Source organism: Trachurus japonicus, chromosome 15 (genome assembly GCF_045865225.1).
Source record: "Trachurus japonicus isolate A0001 chromosome 15, Traja_1.0".
Classification (NCBI taxonomy): domain Eukaryota; kingdom Metazoa; phylum Chordata; class Actinopteri; order Carangiformes; family Carangidae; genus Trachurus; species Trachurus japonicus.
Window position 1 is genome coordinate 6,779,255 of NC_140921.1, and position 17,949 is coordinate 6,797,203.

The following is a 17,949-nucleotide window of genomic DNA, read 5'->3' on the forward strand; positions in this document are numbered from 1 at the left end:
TTGTTAGCCGCAGTTGTAGTCAGTCAGTTGTAACTAGAAAAAAGTTGGATAAATGAACAATCAACAGAGGAGCTGATGTCAGTGAGTGTCACTAGGTCAAATTTACAAGTGCACTTTAGTCAGTCAGCCACTAACTTTATGGTGAACTGTGAACATGCTATGCTAGGACGCAAAAATGAACAGGTGTGTGTGTGTTTGTGTGTGTGGAGGGTGGTGCAGCTGAGCAAATGGTCAATGGCTTTTTTACCCGAACAAATGTCGATGGTTTCACAATTGAAGCAATAAATCGCAACACTGAACTGACGGATGACTGTGGATGCTTGTATTGTATTGTGAGCTCTTGGGAGCGACAGCGTTACCGCGGCGGGAATATACTGTAGTACTCTAACAACAATGAGCCAATCAGATCTCGTCTGTTTTCATGGACGCAACGCAGCAAAGTACATTAGAAATAAAAAATACCAAAAATAACCAAAATATAACCAGAAAGCATTGTTCAGGTGAGACGGCAGCAGCTTCCATAGAGAAACACTGAACATGGCTTGGACTTCTAACAGTTACGAGTATATGTACAATCACTAATGAGGAGTGGATTCAGCCATCCACAGCAGCAGCGTACGACCCACTGTCCTGTGATCTCCCAGCGTCACTCTGTTGGCAAATCGAGGCTTAAAAAAAGAAAAGAAAAGAAAAGAAGGGAGCAGAAGCCTGGTGCCGTGTGTGTGTGTGTGTATATATGTGTGTTGTTCCTGTGTGTTTTTGTCTGAATGTGTGAAAGTGTGCGGTGTGTGTTTGTGGGTCTTCGCCTGTGTGCTTTTGCCAGCGGCGGTGTGTGTGTTCAGTATGAGCTACAAGTGAAGACGGTTTGGGCGCTAAGATGTTTGTAACTTCTCTGATGTTTTTAAGTTGTTGGAAAAAAATGAAAACAAAAACTCTTTCCAAGTGACATTTTTTTTACCGTCAGGTCGACCTCATTTCATTCAGCTCATAAAAACGTTAAATACCAGATCACGTGATTATCAAAACATACACAAACCACAGAGGAGACTGAATAACATCTAAAAAGCTGCCCGTGTGATAAAATGTAGCTGTTACTGAACCGACTGTGACTTTTAAGCGAAAGATCCCACCTATAGCCTCAACACACAAACAGACGTGGGTGAAAACTGATCTGACGACTCGGAAAGTCAATGTTAATTTACATTTTGTGAACCGTTCAGAGAGCCACCAGCCTGTGGTTTACTGGAATGTAGTCCTCCTCGGGTATTTTTGCCATTTCTGCCCAACTGAGCAACACGAAAGCTTCAAATCCCATTTGTTTTTGTTGTTTTTTTTGTTTTCTTTTTGTTTCAACTAACCCAAAGGGAACACACAGCCAAACTGAGTTAACACGTATAGTAGATCACCGTTTTAGCACACAGCTGCAATGCAAAAAAACCCAAAACTGAACAAAAAACATTAAAACAACAAAGCTTCCCAAAAATTCCTTTAAAAAAAATCAAAGTAGGAATCAAAACAGAGACAGATTCCAGAGGGAAATGAAAGTACAACAGGTATTACTGAGAAGAAAGCATATAATTTCTTGTTTTGCTTTTTCTTTTATACAAATGTGTGTTTGTCAGTCCGTCGTAGCCGCTGGCTGTGAAGCAGCAGCGAGGCTACAAGTCGCCCGGCGTGGAGGCTGCAGGAGGCAGGCTGCAGTACCACAGCCCCAGCAGCGGGGGCAGCAGAGAGGCCAGGCCCGTGGGCCGTCTGGAGACAGCCCAGTTTCTCAGGATGACGTTGGACGTGCTCGGACCGTCTATCTGAGGGTCCTGAGAGAGAAAGAGAGACAGAGAGAGGTGAAAAACAGTCCATCAACCTCTAAGAGACTTGTCTTTTTTAGTTTTTTAATCATTTATTGGTGATAAAATTGGCAGAAATGTTCAAACCATAGATTGTATGGTTCAAACTAATGACCTCAAAGCTGGAGGTTCACTCTAAACTTGCATTAAAGCAGAAGTAAGCAGAATATTTGTGTTAATATAAGTCTTAAATAGTTATATCTTCCGACAGCAATCACTTATATAGAGTGTTTGGACCGAAACACGGGTCTGTCAGTCCCTCTGCTCTGCTGTAAGCCGGGGAGAAAACTTTCCTTATATCCTACAACCTTTATCCAATGAGGAGAGAGAACGGCATAAAGGGGCGGTCCTCTCTGTGTGTGCAGCCAAGGGATGCACGTGAATGTGGTGACGTAGGGACGAGGGCGGGGACTGCTAACTCCATGGGCTGACAGGAAGTTAGCCAAAACGACCGGATCGCTTACTTCTGCTTTAACATTAAAAAGCAGCAAAAATAGGATCTTAGTACTGTATGTCCTTTGATTTGGTTTTACTTCTCAATAATGTGCTAAAGCTAACTGCTATCTTCAAGGACAAACTGGTGAGAAGCTTTAGCCTTCACAATCAATGACTTAATTAACCAACTGAGTTAGCATGATATGATTTATTGATGTATTGGGCCATGACATGGTTTGTAGGAATGTTCAATATAGTGGCAGCAGTGATAAAAATGTTCTTGTTGTCGGATAAGAAAAGACTTCACTGCTCAGTGATGGATACAATATTATGTTTTTATCTCACTTCAACCTGAAAAATCAAAAGGAGAAAACATGTTTTGTGTTTTTGCCTCTTCCTGGAATGAAGGACGTCTTGTTCCGAAGATGACAACAAACTCAGATTTGCTACAGTCTGATAGTGTAAACTGTGTGAAGTCTGTTTCTGGGAAAGAGCAGTAAACCTGTGACCTGAGTCTGGTTGAAACATCCATCGACTCATTATCAAAGCTGAACCATCATAAAGAAAAAGTGAAAACAGCTTCATCAGGTCTGAAAGTCCAGATTGTGGCCTAACAAAGTTTAATGGATCAGAGCTGGCAGGAGCTTCTGGATTTTATCCACAGCTCATTTCTGGGAGCTTTTTTTGTTTTTCCCCATGACAGTTTGATAAATGATGATCAACATTCACAATAACATAAAATCCTGCCAAGCATTTCAACTGTCATTGCCGTTTTTCTGTGTAATAAGTCTTAATTTTATCTATGCGCCACACATCCCAAAGATCTGATGATGATGTTCCCAGTGTTGTCATCTTATTCCCCCCTCGGAGAGACGTTGGACCAAAGGTTGTAGTTTAATTCATGCAAGAAGAGACGTGGTGAACGTTAAGATATTAGACTGTTTAATTCAATTATATCGCCTATGAATAACTCTATAAATATATTCATCTGGTGTTACACGGTAAAAAAGAAAAATCTAAAGGTTGTTTTTTTTTAAATAAAATGCCACAGTGCAAAGCTAAGAAGTACATCTGTGTGTGCATTTGCATGAGCCGCCATGAATAACTATGTGTGTATATATAGGCTCTCACCATCGGTCTCGAGGCTGCTAATAAAGCTGCGAGCTAACGGCTGGGTCATCTCCCCGAGACCTGTCCCTGCTTCTATTAAATGTCAGTCCAGTGCATAACAGTGCCTTATTATTGTACAATGACATTTACAGTGAACTTTAAAAGCCACCAGATAAGCAACAATCCCATTTCAGCCTCAAAGGAACTACAAAGAAGAGGAGTTTACAAAGGGATTGCCACGGCTATCGCTGTCAGAGGGAGGTCACAGGCGTCCAGCAGCGAGGTTGGATTAGAGTTTGTGATGATTTGATAACTTGAGCAATTTGCCTTTTGGTCTTAAATGAAATTGTTTTCCGAGATAAAAGCGGAGAAACACACGGGTTGTGTGCAGCATTTTAGAGGCTTTGATTATTTCTGCCAAATTAAAAGACGTTCTTTTTGATGGCACTTTGGACATCCAAATGCACAAAGGTATGAAACAAGGCTAAATACAGGCTGTTTGTCCTTTTTAAAAAAAATATTATTCTGGCACATTTATTTTCTGTCAAATGTTTGTTATGTTGATACAACTTTGTTAGTGCTTTCAAAATGCAGGTTTTGTTTCCTCGGAGATTCATTTTACCTGCAGTTAAACCATAACAAAGAAGTAAAGAGCAACAACATAACAGTTTTCCCCCACATTTATAATTCATTTTAGTTTTTTCAATCATGTGTTTGTACTTAAATACACAAAATGCAGTTTGTCGCACAACTGAAAAGAAGCTTACCACACAGAAGACACCGTCAGCAGTGGAGTTGGACTTCAATTTCTGAGCCTGCAACAGAAAAACACACACAAAAAAAGAAAATTCACCATTTGTATTGATGAAAAAGATCCACATGACAAACAAATCAGTTCAACGTCAAGTGTGTAAGAAGTGTGTAAGAAGATCTCATGTTAACAGCAGTAATTACTGACTGCAAGTAATTAATTTGTTTTGATCGATAATCAATGAAACAATCAGCTGTTTAATTAGAATGAAAATACTGCAGCAACACTGTGGCACCATCACGCTCAGTGTGTAGGAGGCTCTGGTGCCGCTCCGACCCGATCATGAGAGACGGCTGGAAACTGAAGCTAAATTGGAAAAACTCCAATAACCTTGGAGAGTTTACGCCGAGAGCCCGTAAAACTTTTAAAGCCTCTGATATTTACACTCGAGAAGACGACGAAGAAGGAGAAGGAGAAGAAGGAAGAAGAGGGAAGAAGAGCGAGGCGGAGCGCCGAGGGACGGTCCGACCCAGACACATGATGATTTCATCTCAGATTTATCATTCAGTGACTGTCGCACGCTCGGACACACCGTCTTTGATTCACTCACACACACACTTTCAATGTGTAAAAGAAGGTTAGATGACATCAATTACCTTCACGGCATTTTCCTGTCATTTACTAAGTGGTAATTAAGTCTTATTAAAATGAATGTGCAGCGAATCTTGTAAAACATGTTCTACCAAAACAAAAACGTGCTTTTATGAGTATATGAGTGTTAAAAAAAACAAAAAACAGAGGTCCTTTCTGATTGGTCGATGATGATGTTGAGTGTGCATGTTTAAGTAACAACCTGGGTTAAGATGTAGAGGGAGGATTTAACCTGTTAATTACCCCGACCTCCTCCCTCACACACTCCCTCAGGCTTTGCAAAAGAACAAGAACTTCTGCATTTACAGAAAACAAAAGACACAAACACACACAATAAAACCCCACAGTCCATCCTTAGAGGGCAGTCGGACTAACCTACGACAGGATGATGAAGTTCTCCTCAAACCACTACAACAACAACCTGTGGTTTTATTATTTATCACCTTCAACCACAAACTACAACCTTTTACTCGCCACCTGCAATGAAGACACTGCTGCACTTCCTGTTCTGAGCACTGAGCACTGAGATTAGACAAAAAAACTAAAAGAAAAAGCTGAATCATTTGAGATCAAATCCAATTTTTAGAGAAGAGGCAGAGCAGGAACTTTGGTAACACTTTACTTGACGCCTATCTCTATAACACATTAAAACTATACTTATAATGAGTTATAATGCAGTTATAGCACTGTATAACTATAGTTATAAACACTCATAAATGATCATAATGCTTTATAACAATAATCATAACACACTATAAAGCATTTTATCATGACTTATAAGGTCAGGCATTATAATACATAACTGTTAGTAACCCGCTGACAATGCCCACATCGATAATGCATTATAAATATAGTTATAATTAGCTTATAAATGTGTATAACTATCATTATAAACACTCATAAATTGCCATAAGGCTTTATAACAATAAGCATAACATATTACAGAACATTATAACTCTATTATAATACTTGACCATATAAGCCATTATAAAATGCTCTATGATGTGTTATGCTTATTGTTATAAAGCCTTATGATAATTTATGAGTGTTTATAATGATAGTTATACATGTCTATAAGCCAATTATAACACATTATAACTATATTTATAATGCATTATCGATGTGGGCATTGTCAGCGAGTTACTAACAGTTATAACGTATTATATAATACCTGACCTATAAGTCATGATAAAATGCTTTACAGTGTGTTATGATTATTGTTATAAAGCATTATGATCATTGTGTCATCAGTGTTTATAACTATAGTTATACAGTGCTATAACTGCATTATTACTCATTATAAGTATGGTTTTAATGCGTTATAGAGATAGGCGTCAAGTAAAGTGTTACCGGAACTTTAATATTCACGTCTCAAAATGTAATAATACAGTATAAACCACTTTTGTATTCACCAATCAACTCAGAGACTAAACAGACGAGTCACAGTCAGAGCTCTGTGGTCAAATGCAGCAAAACACATTTTGTCATGAAGCTTCTCGACCTCAGAGGCGACTCGAAAGTCAGAAATGACTCTAAATGCAACAATAAACATGATATCTTGGTGATGATGATGGTGCATGACGCTGCTGATCTCCACTCTCTCTCTCTCTTCAGGTACATTTCTAAACAGAGCAGAAGTGATTAACTTGTGTTGATTGCATGGCGAGTCGATGCCCACGACCAGTTGATTTGCTGCAGCCTCTGCAATCAGCTTCTTAGCATCTTGTGTTTTTTATTGTGTTTGTGTCGTCTGCAAATTAAGCCTCAGACGATGACTTTGGTTTTTGCAGCAGGTACAAAACTAATACACTATATATACACCATATATTTGTTTTCTTTTTTCCTTTGCTGCTAATGACCTGCACACTGAATCTCTGTGTGCTGTAGGTGAATGGAGCTCCAGCTTTGGCTTATGGGTATTTATTTATGTGTGTATATGCGTGTATGTGTGTGTGTGTGTGTAGCTCAGACTCTAGCTGTGACAGAATAACAAATGGCTCTAGTATACAGTATAGTGAATTCAGACCAAAAATAGGGATGTACAGGATGTAGCGAGCATGGTAATACAGAAAGTGAGAAACCGTATTCTGTTATTACACTCTTGCTTCGGCACTAGAATAAAGAAAAAAGAAAACTAAAGCTCGGCTGGAATTATGTCTATAAATCATAGTGTATTTGCAGTCCTCTGTATAAGGACCCAAACACAGGAACAAGCCAAGAATTTCAAGCACGGTAGCAGAAAGTATGAGCGGTCTGAGGATGACGATAACTAAACACAACGTGTGCTTCATGATGAGGTCCCATCTGTGTTTAGAGTCGTTTCTAAGACGAATTAAAGGTGTTAAAACAAACTCTACGTCTCAGAAACACTCAGCTAGAGACAGAGGACGACCATAATGATCGCTGTTGCCGGGGGGAGGGTCTGTGAAATCCTGAAGGCACTCTTCTGTGTTTCAAAGCAAAAACAATTGGAAATTTAAATTACACCAAAGTGAATTTTGGAAAGTAGATTCCATTTAGAAAGTCGGCTCCATCTGCCGCTGCATTGATTTTACTGTCATAATGTTTCCAAAACAAATCCAGCAGAGTTAGATGGTGATATTCAGGAGTCCTGTCTCCTGGAAATAACAATTTAAAGGTAAAATCCTTAAAGGGATAGTTCAATATTTGGCAAATTGGCCCATTGCCATAATCCCTATAGTTTTAGGAGTAGGTAACAAACCTACTATTTGTCGGTGCGAGCTGTTTTTAGAACAGTGGAGCAGAGCTGCAAGCTGCTCAGAGCTACGCTACGGCGGCTCATGGGATTTCTTGGTTTCCCTCATCAAACTCATCAAATACACAATCCAACAACTCCACAACGCTCTGGTGGACAAGTTGTGACCTGCACATTCACCACGCTATGAGATAATAACAGAACGTTACCAGACAGAGTTGTTTTAGAGGGAAATTCATGCAAAACCGCTGATGCGCGTTCCCGTCGGGGGCAGTTTTTCTGCAAGCATTTACCTCGAAAACAACTCTGTCTTGTAAGGTCATGTTATTATCTCATACTGTGGTGAATGTGTAGGTCACAACTTGTCCACAAGAGCGTTTTGGAGTTGTTGGATTGTGTATTTGATTAGTTTGATGAGGGAAACCAAGAAATCGACAAATAAAGGTAACAAACCTACTGCTATGACTATAGCAATTATGGCAATGGGCCAATTTGCCAATATGAACTATCCCTTTAATCCTAAAAGAAAAGTACCATAAAAAGTGTTTTTTTTCTTGATCCATTCGATCCCATTGACTTCCACTGTATTGATCTGGAATCTTAATGACGGTTTCACTGCTTTACAGAGGCATACTATACGCCTTCTACTTGTAAATATCATATAATGTAAAAACAAAGCAAATGCTTATTTCCATTCAAAAAAGACTGGGATGTCAACAAATTTGAGTATAAATGTACTTTGCTGCCTCGTGTCTGTGTGTTTTACATTTGCCTAATACCTGCCTGTTCTGAAAAGTCACATTAGCATGTGGTAGATTTCCATATTTGTCCGGGGCACTTCCTGCCTGCTTTTGGAGTCAACTATATTCATAAGAACAAGCTGATGGAGCCCTGGGGTTTGCAAACTCACTGCCGATGTGTAATGCATGTGTGTGTGTGTGTGTGTGTGTGTGTGTGTGTGTGTGTGTTATCCGTGGGGGGCGGCTGTGTGTGGTGCTGTGTGGTGAGAGAGAGTAAAACAGTCCTTCTAGTGTTTTAATTTCCTCTAAAACTCAGGGCACAGACGACGGCTTCTCGCTTCGTTACAAGTTTACGGCGCACTCAAAGGCAACAGAGCAGAAAAATTAAAGCGAGTCGGAGAATGAAGACGAGGAGGCGACGCTGCTGCGCTGTGGACAAGAAAAAGACGAAATAGAGAGAGCTGCACGTTTCTAATTTAGTTTGAAGCTCACGGTCAAAAGCACTTTGTCTGAACATTTCACAAAGGAGTCGAACTCCATTTGTTGAACATTGACAGAAAGGAAAGTGGAAGGAGCACGCAGGTCTGCAGCCGCTTTTCCTTCCTCCAGTCGCCAGAAAGAGAAAAATAGAAAGAAAGAAAAAAAAAAGCTCACAGGGAGCTGAGGAGCTTTCAGCTGCTTACACCACGGCCACCTTTTCCTTTTCTTTGATTCTGTCAAGCTGAGGTAAACGCAGGATAGTGAGTGTTTCTGGGTTGTCAATGGGTCTCTGGTTAATGGTTATTATGCTGTGTGTGTGTGTGTCTGTGTGTGTGTGTGTGCGTACGTGTGTGTGTGTTTGTGTGTCTGAAAGAGAGAGATCAATGAGCAGAGTGGAGTGAGTCTTCTGACAGGCCGGTCCCCCGAGTGTGTCATTACAACAGCATAGCCTGCCTTGATGCACACACACACACACACACACACACACACACACACACACACACACACATACATGCAAACACACTCCAGTACATGGAGGAACAGTGCACACACATATATATACACACACACACACACACTAGAAAAGTGGTTTAACAACAACTCTCTCATTAACTTGTACTTGACGTGCTATCAGAGCAGTGCCAACAGCACACACGCACCAGTACACCACCAAAGCTCATTATCAGTACAGACTGTGTGTGTATGTGTGTGTGTGTGTGTGTGTGTGTGTCTGAGTCAGCGAGTGAGTGCAGTTGCATTTGTGTGTGCAGAAAAGAGTGCAGCATTTATCTACAGTATCTCTGTGTATGTGTGTGTGAACTAAACTTGCAGGTCTATTCACCTGATTGTGTGCGTGCCGTGTTGATGAAATCACACACCTGCACTATTCTCACTTCCTCTCTGAGTGGCAGGTGTTTTACTGGACACAGTTTGTGCTAAAAACACATTGACAGTGTTGCTGTTGTTAACATCTACAAATACACAGAGATTAGCAGTGAACGATTTTGCCTGTTTTTGATGGAATATGTGTTTACTTATGGTTTGTTCCTTTGTTTCAGCCAAGAAACTTTATTTTTATCTTAGTAGCAGATCGTCTGACTTTTATGTAGAAAAAGACAAACCATTGGAAAGTTTTTTAAGCATCTTTTATCTTTTTGTTTTGGTTTTACGGCCTCCAACTTTCCTCTCACCGCTCTCAGAGTAAAATATTTGATATACTACATGAGACCAAACTTCAGGTAGCTAGACAAAGCTAGCAGTGAGCTATTCAACATAGTGCTAGCTACTTCCTGTGGAGTTGGAGGAGACCAAAATGAAGATAAAAGGAGAGCAAATACTGATAGACAGATAGACAGATAGATAGATAGATAGATAGATAGATAGATAGATAGATAGATAGATAGATAGATAGATAGATAGATAGATAGATAGATAGATAGATAGATAGATAGATAGATAGATAGATAGATAGATAGATAGCACCATTCACATGTCATTCATTGCAACAACAACAAAAAAGAGCAAATACTGGACAGTGATGTTGTGTTTTATAGATTGATCGAGTGTGTTTATATGTATAAATGTTACACTGAGACTTTAAACCCACAGCATTAACACTACTGTGCCATGCAGTAAGAATAACAACGAGTGCTTGACAACAGTTAATGTATGGTTCTTCATGGACAACAACATAAACAGGGAAAAGTGATTACCCTTAGGACTGTTGTTGTTTACAGAAACAATGATTAAGGTGGAATTTACTCTGAAATTAAAGGAGGATTTTCCAGAAGCATCTGTAAACAATTAACAGCTCCAGTGGTTTTTATGATGCGGCGTGGCACTGCTGTGTATTACTATTATTATATGTGAAATGGCTGTGTGGCTCTCTGTCATCACTCTGCTGGTAATGACAGTATTATCTTCACCTCCTGCCTGACCCGGGATCAGCCCAGCGCCGGCCGGGGCAGCGCGGGATTGCTGCAAGTAAACTCTCTGTTTCATCAGCTCCATAACTCTTGTTCCTGTAGAGCAGGAGTTGTTGCTGCCAGCTGAGAAATACTGTTTCACACTTTGGCACAGAGGTGTGTGTGTGTGTGTGTGCCTGCCTGACACACACAGGTACACAATCAATCTACACACCATAGTGATGACACAATGATCAGGACAAAAACGGTGAGAAGAAAAGTGGGATGTGAATGGGTTGTGGTAACATTTTGATGTTATAAATCCACAGAAAACAAGCTAAAATCATTTACTGTACACTGCAAAAACTCAAAATCTTACCAAGAATATTTGTCTCAGATCTCATTCTACTTAAAATAAGACTCATCACATTAAAAAGCAGCTTGTTTTTAGACACTTTTTACTTCTTTCAAGCATATTTTCACGTGAAATAAGTAGAAAAATCTGACAGTGGATCAAGTTTTTCTTTCTTATAACAAGCACAAAAAACTTTCACTGGCAGATTTTTCTACTTATTTCAAGTGAAAATTAGTTTGAAACAAATGAAAATGATCTAAAAACAAGTACATCTTTAGGTGATGAGTCTTATTTTAAGTGAAAAGAGAAATTTGACATTTTTACAAGAAATAAGACAAATATTCTTGGAAAGATTTGGAGTTTTTGCAGTGTATTTATTGTTTCTTGAATGAATCCAGGTTCAAACTTCTGACTTCCAGCAGGTAGACGGACTCCAAACCAAACTCACACCGCACAACTATTGTATCAAAGTGTTCATGCTAACATACAGTAATAAACAGCTGCCTACTGAGAAGACATTAACATCTCATTGATGCTAGATAAGATAGCTAAGATAAGAAATAAGATAGCTAAGATTAGAAAATATGTATTCTCCTATCAGCTCTGGTTTAGTCTCCATCAACTCCTGTTGGACAATATTTCTCTCTTTAGCGGCTTAATGTTTCACTTTCACACTCTGTTAATTACGACTTCTCTCTCTGGTGTGGTTTGCTGGAAACCGCTGTCCAGACAACAACCCTCGCATTACTTCAAGTATGTGAATCACTGCTTTATCTTGACGTATATACAGTATGTTTGCGGTTGTGACAACACTAGATAAACAAATGGAGCCGCCTGCCTCGGAGTCAAAAGAGATAGAAAGTGAGTGAGCCGGAGGATGGCGAGGCGAGGCGGTGAGGTATGTGAAAGAAACTAGACAAACAGGCTGACAGGGAGAAGATGAACACACACACACAAACACTCACACACTTGGAGATGTATGGATGGTGACTGAAGCTGATAGAAAAGGACAGAAAGATCAGCAGCTCAGATAAAAAGAGAATGGGTAACTCTGGAACTTGAGCCATCTGTAAAAATCTCTCGCTCTGCTACAAAGGAGAAAAGTTTCTGAGATGTTTTCATGTCTTGAGATCAGATTTGTCCCCAGACTGGTGGGAAAACCTCAGAGATCCAGTCGTCCTCTGAATCCAAAACTAGCTGAACCCTTGTGTGTGTGTGTGTGTTTGTGTGTGTGTGTGTGTCTCACCTGTAGGCTGCCACAGAAGTGGTAGATGCCGGGGTCCGTGTTGATGTGGTTGTCGGTGTTGGGGTGGCGCTCGCGGTTCCTCTGGTAGGGGGTGGTGGTGGAGGTGGTGGTCTGGACCGGAGACATCGGCTGCCACACTCCAACATCTGTCCCGTTCCCAAACGCCTGGATGGCATTACCTATAGAGAGAGGAGGGGGGGGACAGAAACCATTAGCTATTAAAGACTAATCATTTATTTATACATCAGGAGGTTGGTGGTAGATTAAAAAAAGCCAAAAGTTAAAGGGATAGTTCAACATTTTGGCAAATTGGCCCATTGCTATAATCCCCATAGTCATAGCAGTAGGTTTGTTACCTTTATTTGTCTGTGCAAGCTGTTTTTAGAACGGCGGAGCAGATTCGTGAGCTGCTCAGAGCTACGCTACGGAGGCTAATGGGATTTCTTGGTTTCCCTCATCAAACTCATCAAATACACAATCCAACAACTCCAAAACGCTCTGGTGGACAAGTTGTGACCTGCACATTCACCACGCTATGAGATAATAACAGAACGTTACCAGACAGAGTTGTTTTAGAGGTAGATTCATGCAAAACCGCTGATGCGCGTTCCCGTCGGGGGCTGTTTTTCCACAAGCAGTCTCTGTATTTGCCTCTAAAACAACTCTGTCTGGTAACGTTGTGTTATTATCTCATAGCGTGGTGAATGTGCAGGTCACAACTTGTCCACCAGAGCGTTTCGGAGTTGTTGGATTGTGTATTTGATGAGTTTGCTGAGGGAAACCAAGAAATCCTGAGGGAAAACCAAGAAATCCTTAGCCTCCTCCGTAGCGTAGCTCTGAGCAGCTCAAGGCTCTGCTCCGCCGTTCTAAAAAGTAGCTTGCACCGACAATTAAAGGTAACAAACCTACTACTGCTATGACTATAGGGATTATGGCAATGGGCCAATTTGCCAAAATGTTGAACTATCCCTTCAAGTCAGTTTTAACTTTAACTTTATGAACGCCTCTCCCGGTGAGTCTACAGTAATTCAGATTAGCTGAGCTGATAAAGCACGAGTCTGCCACAACCAGAAATACCACGTCGTAACTCCAGGCCGGTCCCTTTAGCACCGGGCTGGATCTGGTCATGAATCACAGGCTTGTTAGTCCCCATGTTAAAATAAAGCTTTATATCGCCCCGGCCTAAACCACAATTAAAGGTGAGTTAGAAGGTACTTAGGTTTTGTTATCACTTGGCTCCATTATAAATTCACCACACAGTCAAAAAACCTGAGTGCTGATGTAGCTATTTACCATTAGAGTCCATTAGTCCTCCTATTAATAGCCCTCCATGGCTTTGATGTAAAAAGACACACACACACACACACACACACACACACACACACACAAAGACAGAGACACACATCAGAGGAAAGCCGAGCTCCACAGAGACCCTGCGTGGACGTAACGATACTCTTTCCCTCCAATGGTGAGCGATGACCCCGATGCTGTGATGAAGGAGGAGAGAGCGCTGATCTGCATAACGGCTCTTTAACCCCACTGAAATATTCATACGCAGACGGATAGATTTGTCTACATGATGGACGGAAACATTCATCTCGTCGGATCCATGTCGAAAGTTAAGAAAGGTAAAGAAACCGACGCGTGAGAAAATAAAATCAACATAAATGATGCTGTAGATACTTTATAAATATCTTATTTAATGCAGGCCTGCAGCCATGGATCCGAGTGGCATTTCACACGTTAAGATGTAGGTGGTTTTCAAAATAAAATGCACATTAAAATACAGATTATCAGTGCAAACTGTCCTCAGCATCAGTCTTGCTTTGCCTGCGTCTCTCTTTCTCTCTCTGTGAAGATATTCTACACGGCCTAAAGAGCCTTAAAAGCCTCCCACTGTTAAATAACACGCTTTCTTTCAGAGGTACATCACAACATATGTTACTGAAGCATCTCTAGCTGCTTCATTTACATATGTATATAAGAATAATTTAAATAAAATCTTAAATAAATGCTGCTGCTCTGACTTGCAGCTTCAGGAACAGTCTTATAGATGATCTTATTTTTTATATTTCATGGAAAAACGTTCCTCTTGCAGTGTCGAAGGTTTGCAGAGTAACAGTTAAGTTGCAAGTCTCTTTGGGTTTTGTCTGTGTGTGAAGTCAGCAAATTCTCTGGTTTAAGTCCAGACCTCTGCACTGTGGCGTCCTAATGCCCTTAAGTTGCATCGCGAGGGGCCAAGAGAGCAGCTGCAGCACAACTGGCAACCATCATCCCTCAGTTGCTGAAAATTGTGAAGGATGATTGTAGGCATTTCTCTCGTCAGTGGCCACTGCCCTCGTCTCAGAGCCGCTTCCCTCATTCTTGCTGCTGATCTAGATACAGATATTTTCTTAAGCAACAGGGACTTGGGTGTTTTTTTTTGTGAGATACACTCACATCTCTACAAAGGAGTATTAGAAAAAAAAAACGGCACAAGAAAAAAAAAAAAAAAGCCAGACAAAAAAAAAAAAAAGTCAGGCAATAAAAAAAAAACACACACAAACAAAAAAAAATAATCAAGGCATCTGTAGAGGAAGCCATGGCCACAGACTATAGTACTATGATAATTTCTCAATTTATTTATTTTCATACCTGGCCCTTTTTCTTTTTTGCCTGGCTATTTTTTTTTTTTGCCAGATTTATTTTTTTTGCCGGATTTTAATTTTTTTTTTCCTTCGCCTGACAAAATAAAATGGACTTCTCTGGAGAAGCAGATTAAGCCTGCTCTAGCATTTTGCTCTTCAGAGTATATCTGACAGCTGACCAGCATCAAGGATGAGACATCTGGATGCTGGTCGTCATGTAAAGACACGTGAACACATGTTGCTCAGAGCCACCGTGCACAGCGAGGTCTCACCCTCCTCCTCTTCCTCCTCTTCCTCCTCCTGTCCTTTTACTTTTCTTTTCCCCCGGTGGGACCGACTTCTGCTCAAACTCACCCTGACCTAGAAAGAACCTCCAACTCCGCTCCACTGTGCTTATATTTAATAAACGTGACTGTTAATCCCACAGTGGAGCTGCTGGACACTCCCTCACTTCGTCTGCTTTGATTAAAACTGACCTAAAGAGGACCAGACGAGACATCCTGAAAGATTGGAGACTGTTTCTGTCACACGTATCTACAACTCCATACCAGTTGGTGGTGGTAATGCACCCACTCGCTGTTTGTCAATAAACCTCATAAGCAGAAGAACAATTACACAGCAAAGTTGAGGTAATTTTCATCAGAGAGAAATGATGGCTCACAGAATCCAACCACTGTGTTTGTAAAAACAAAGAAACACACCCACGCTGGGTCACAGCAATTGAGTGGCAACTTGTCATTGGCTAAACACCAAGACAAAACATTTGAACATTTTTTGACTGTGTTTGTAAATCTACTCTTTAACTCATTACAATCATATCAATCAATCAACCATAGATTGCTCCTGCAGCTGCTGTTTTTGCTCATGTTTTCTCAAGATGGCGGATAACTGCATCCTGAAGCCCCTCCCACAGCTTTTGGACCAGTTGTTTTGACGTGTACACCTGGGTCCAGATTAAACGCTGGCGCAGCACCAGTGAGAAAACCTTTAGAAAAACAGATTTTAGCTTCATTTTTGTTAATTTTTACAATCCACAGAGCTCTAAAGGTCATTACTGTGGTGTGCTACTGATTGTGTGATAATATAATAAGAAAACAGACAGAAAGAAATAACTTAATGCTTTTAACACGATGGAGTCAGCAAGTTGAGTTTTAATGCGTATACACTCTGTCTATGGGGATTAGTGCAGCACATATAATGGAAGAAGTCCTGTCTATTCAAACTAACTACTCTTCAAAACATTTTAAATGTGCTGTTGTCATGCACTGGCATTCATATCTGAGATGCATTATTCAGCACAAAATAAGTAATTTTTTGTCAATATCCTGCAGCTCTCATATGTGCGACTTTTGCATCGCGAGTGTGCGAGTGCATATTTAATTTTTTGCTTATGGCTGTTTGTGAGCATGTGATTGTTTAGCTGGTAGCTTTTGTGCCGAGGCAGCAGAAGCCTGACGAGCATATTGTAAACGTTGATCGGCTCTGTCTTCTCACCTGCAGCCTAATTACACACACACACAGACACACACAGCAGTCATATGTGTGAAATAATTTGCATCTCAACTAGATCTCAGGACGTCAGATATGTTTTTGTAGATGTGATTGTTTTTGTACATTCATTTTCTTCTTGGTTGTTTCTAATCAGCTGAATTTCCTTTGGGAAAGTGGCTCAGAAAAACACTGCAAACAATTAGTTCAGAATATGTCTGTGGATTAAAAATCAATCCACAATTACAAAACTCTCTGACAACACGGATATTTGCAGATCCAGTTATGTGGCATATGCGTTTTTTATTTTTTATTTTCACTACATACAGTACAGTGGGGTGTAAGAGTTTCCCATTCTCACCGTACTGTCGGTATCAAAGCTGCGTTTGATCAGCGACTTCACAGGAGAGGACGTTCGCTTGGTCTTATTATCTTAAGTGAAAGTTAGAACCTTCTGAAGGATATTAATGATAATAATAATGATGATGTGTCATTATGAATAAAAATGTCATTAACACAGCAGCTCACTTGGGAATTGAAGTCACTGAGAAGAGTTCGGTGCCACTGAACAGGCACGACCTGACAAACCTGAGTCTGACCACAGAAATGAGCTCTAATTAAGGGCACGTCACCGATCTTTACTTGGTTTATTTGGATAATAAAGCCAAACACATACAGGGGAGCTAATGCCTTTTCTCAACAGCTTCGGTGCAGAGATGATGGCAGCTCTGCTACTGTTTAATCAGTGTACATAAAAAGGATTCACAGCCACTGCAGACTGGAGCAGCACACTGCAATTTACAAGAAATAAACAGTCCCAAATCACAACACTTAGACCTACACACACACATTTGTACTTTTACAGGTCCCATAAAATGAGATTTTCATATCTTCTTTGATTATAGATCAGGTCTAGGGTCTGTAGTGACACTGGGATAATATCAAAGCCTCAGTCCACAAAGAAATATATAAACGGAGCCTTAAAACAAGCCGTCAGGACTTTTGTAACTTTGAGATGTCACAACATAGCAGCCCTCTCCTCAAACCCTGAGCCAATCAGAGGAGAGACACAGAGACACAGAGCCTCCTCTCTTTTGATTGACTCACGATATACAGTAAAACTGCATTGTCTCTAAAAAACACAAGTTTATCTTCCTATGAATCAACAATTATTGAAGTCTTAAAATAAGGTCCTTTAATGTGTTAGAGAAACTTAACACTCATTGTTTCCAAACCTGAAAACAACTATTGCAAGTCATGTTCACAGTAGACACACATCGATGATAGATGTCCCACAGTGACGCTGGTTAAAGGCCTGAAACGCTCCGTGTATCTGAGATCTCAGTATGAGTTTAGGAAATTGGACCCACCTGGGCTTTAAAAATGTGATTAGAGAGGCTTAAAGGAAAACAAGGCAGAAAGTACTGATACTGATGGTAAGGAGCGGCCTGAATAATTCTTGAGGTGGTATTTAAATGTCTCATTAAAGCTACTGAAGCTACAATGTGCAGCTCCCACAGGATCAATGAGCGAGCTGCATCATCTATTCGGAGAGTTGATGACATCGACACATTATGACCTGAAACCATATTAGCTTCCTAC

At 40.5% G+C, this 17,949-nt stretch overlaps 1 protein-coding gene across 3 annotated transcripts in view; it reads right to left on the reverse strand.

Moving 5' to 3' along the window:
• Positions 1-1,318: 1,318 nt before the first annotated feature.
• The window catches only part of gfra1a (gdnf family receptor alpha 1a), a 122,873-nt gene continuing 106,242 nt past the window's right edge, over positions 1,319-17,949 (reverse strand). For all 3 annotated transcript variants that reach the window (XM_085799385.1, XM_085799382.1, XM_085799384.1), the window contains 3 exons: positions 12,233-12,411; positions 4,157-4,204; positions 1,319-1,814 (listed from right to left, as the gene is read on the reverse strand). In XM_085799385.1, coding sequence (XP_085655511.1) covers positions 1,659-1,814; positions 4,157-4,204; positions 12,233-12,411 — 383 coding nt within the window. In that variant the 3' untranslated portion in view covers positions 1,319-1,658. The remainder of the gene's footprint in view (positions 1,815-4,156; positions 4,205-12,232; positions 12,412-17,949) is intronic.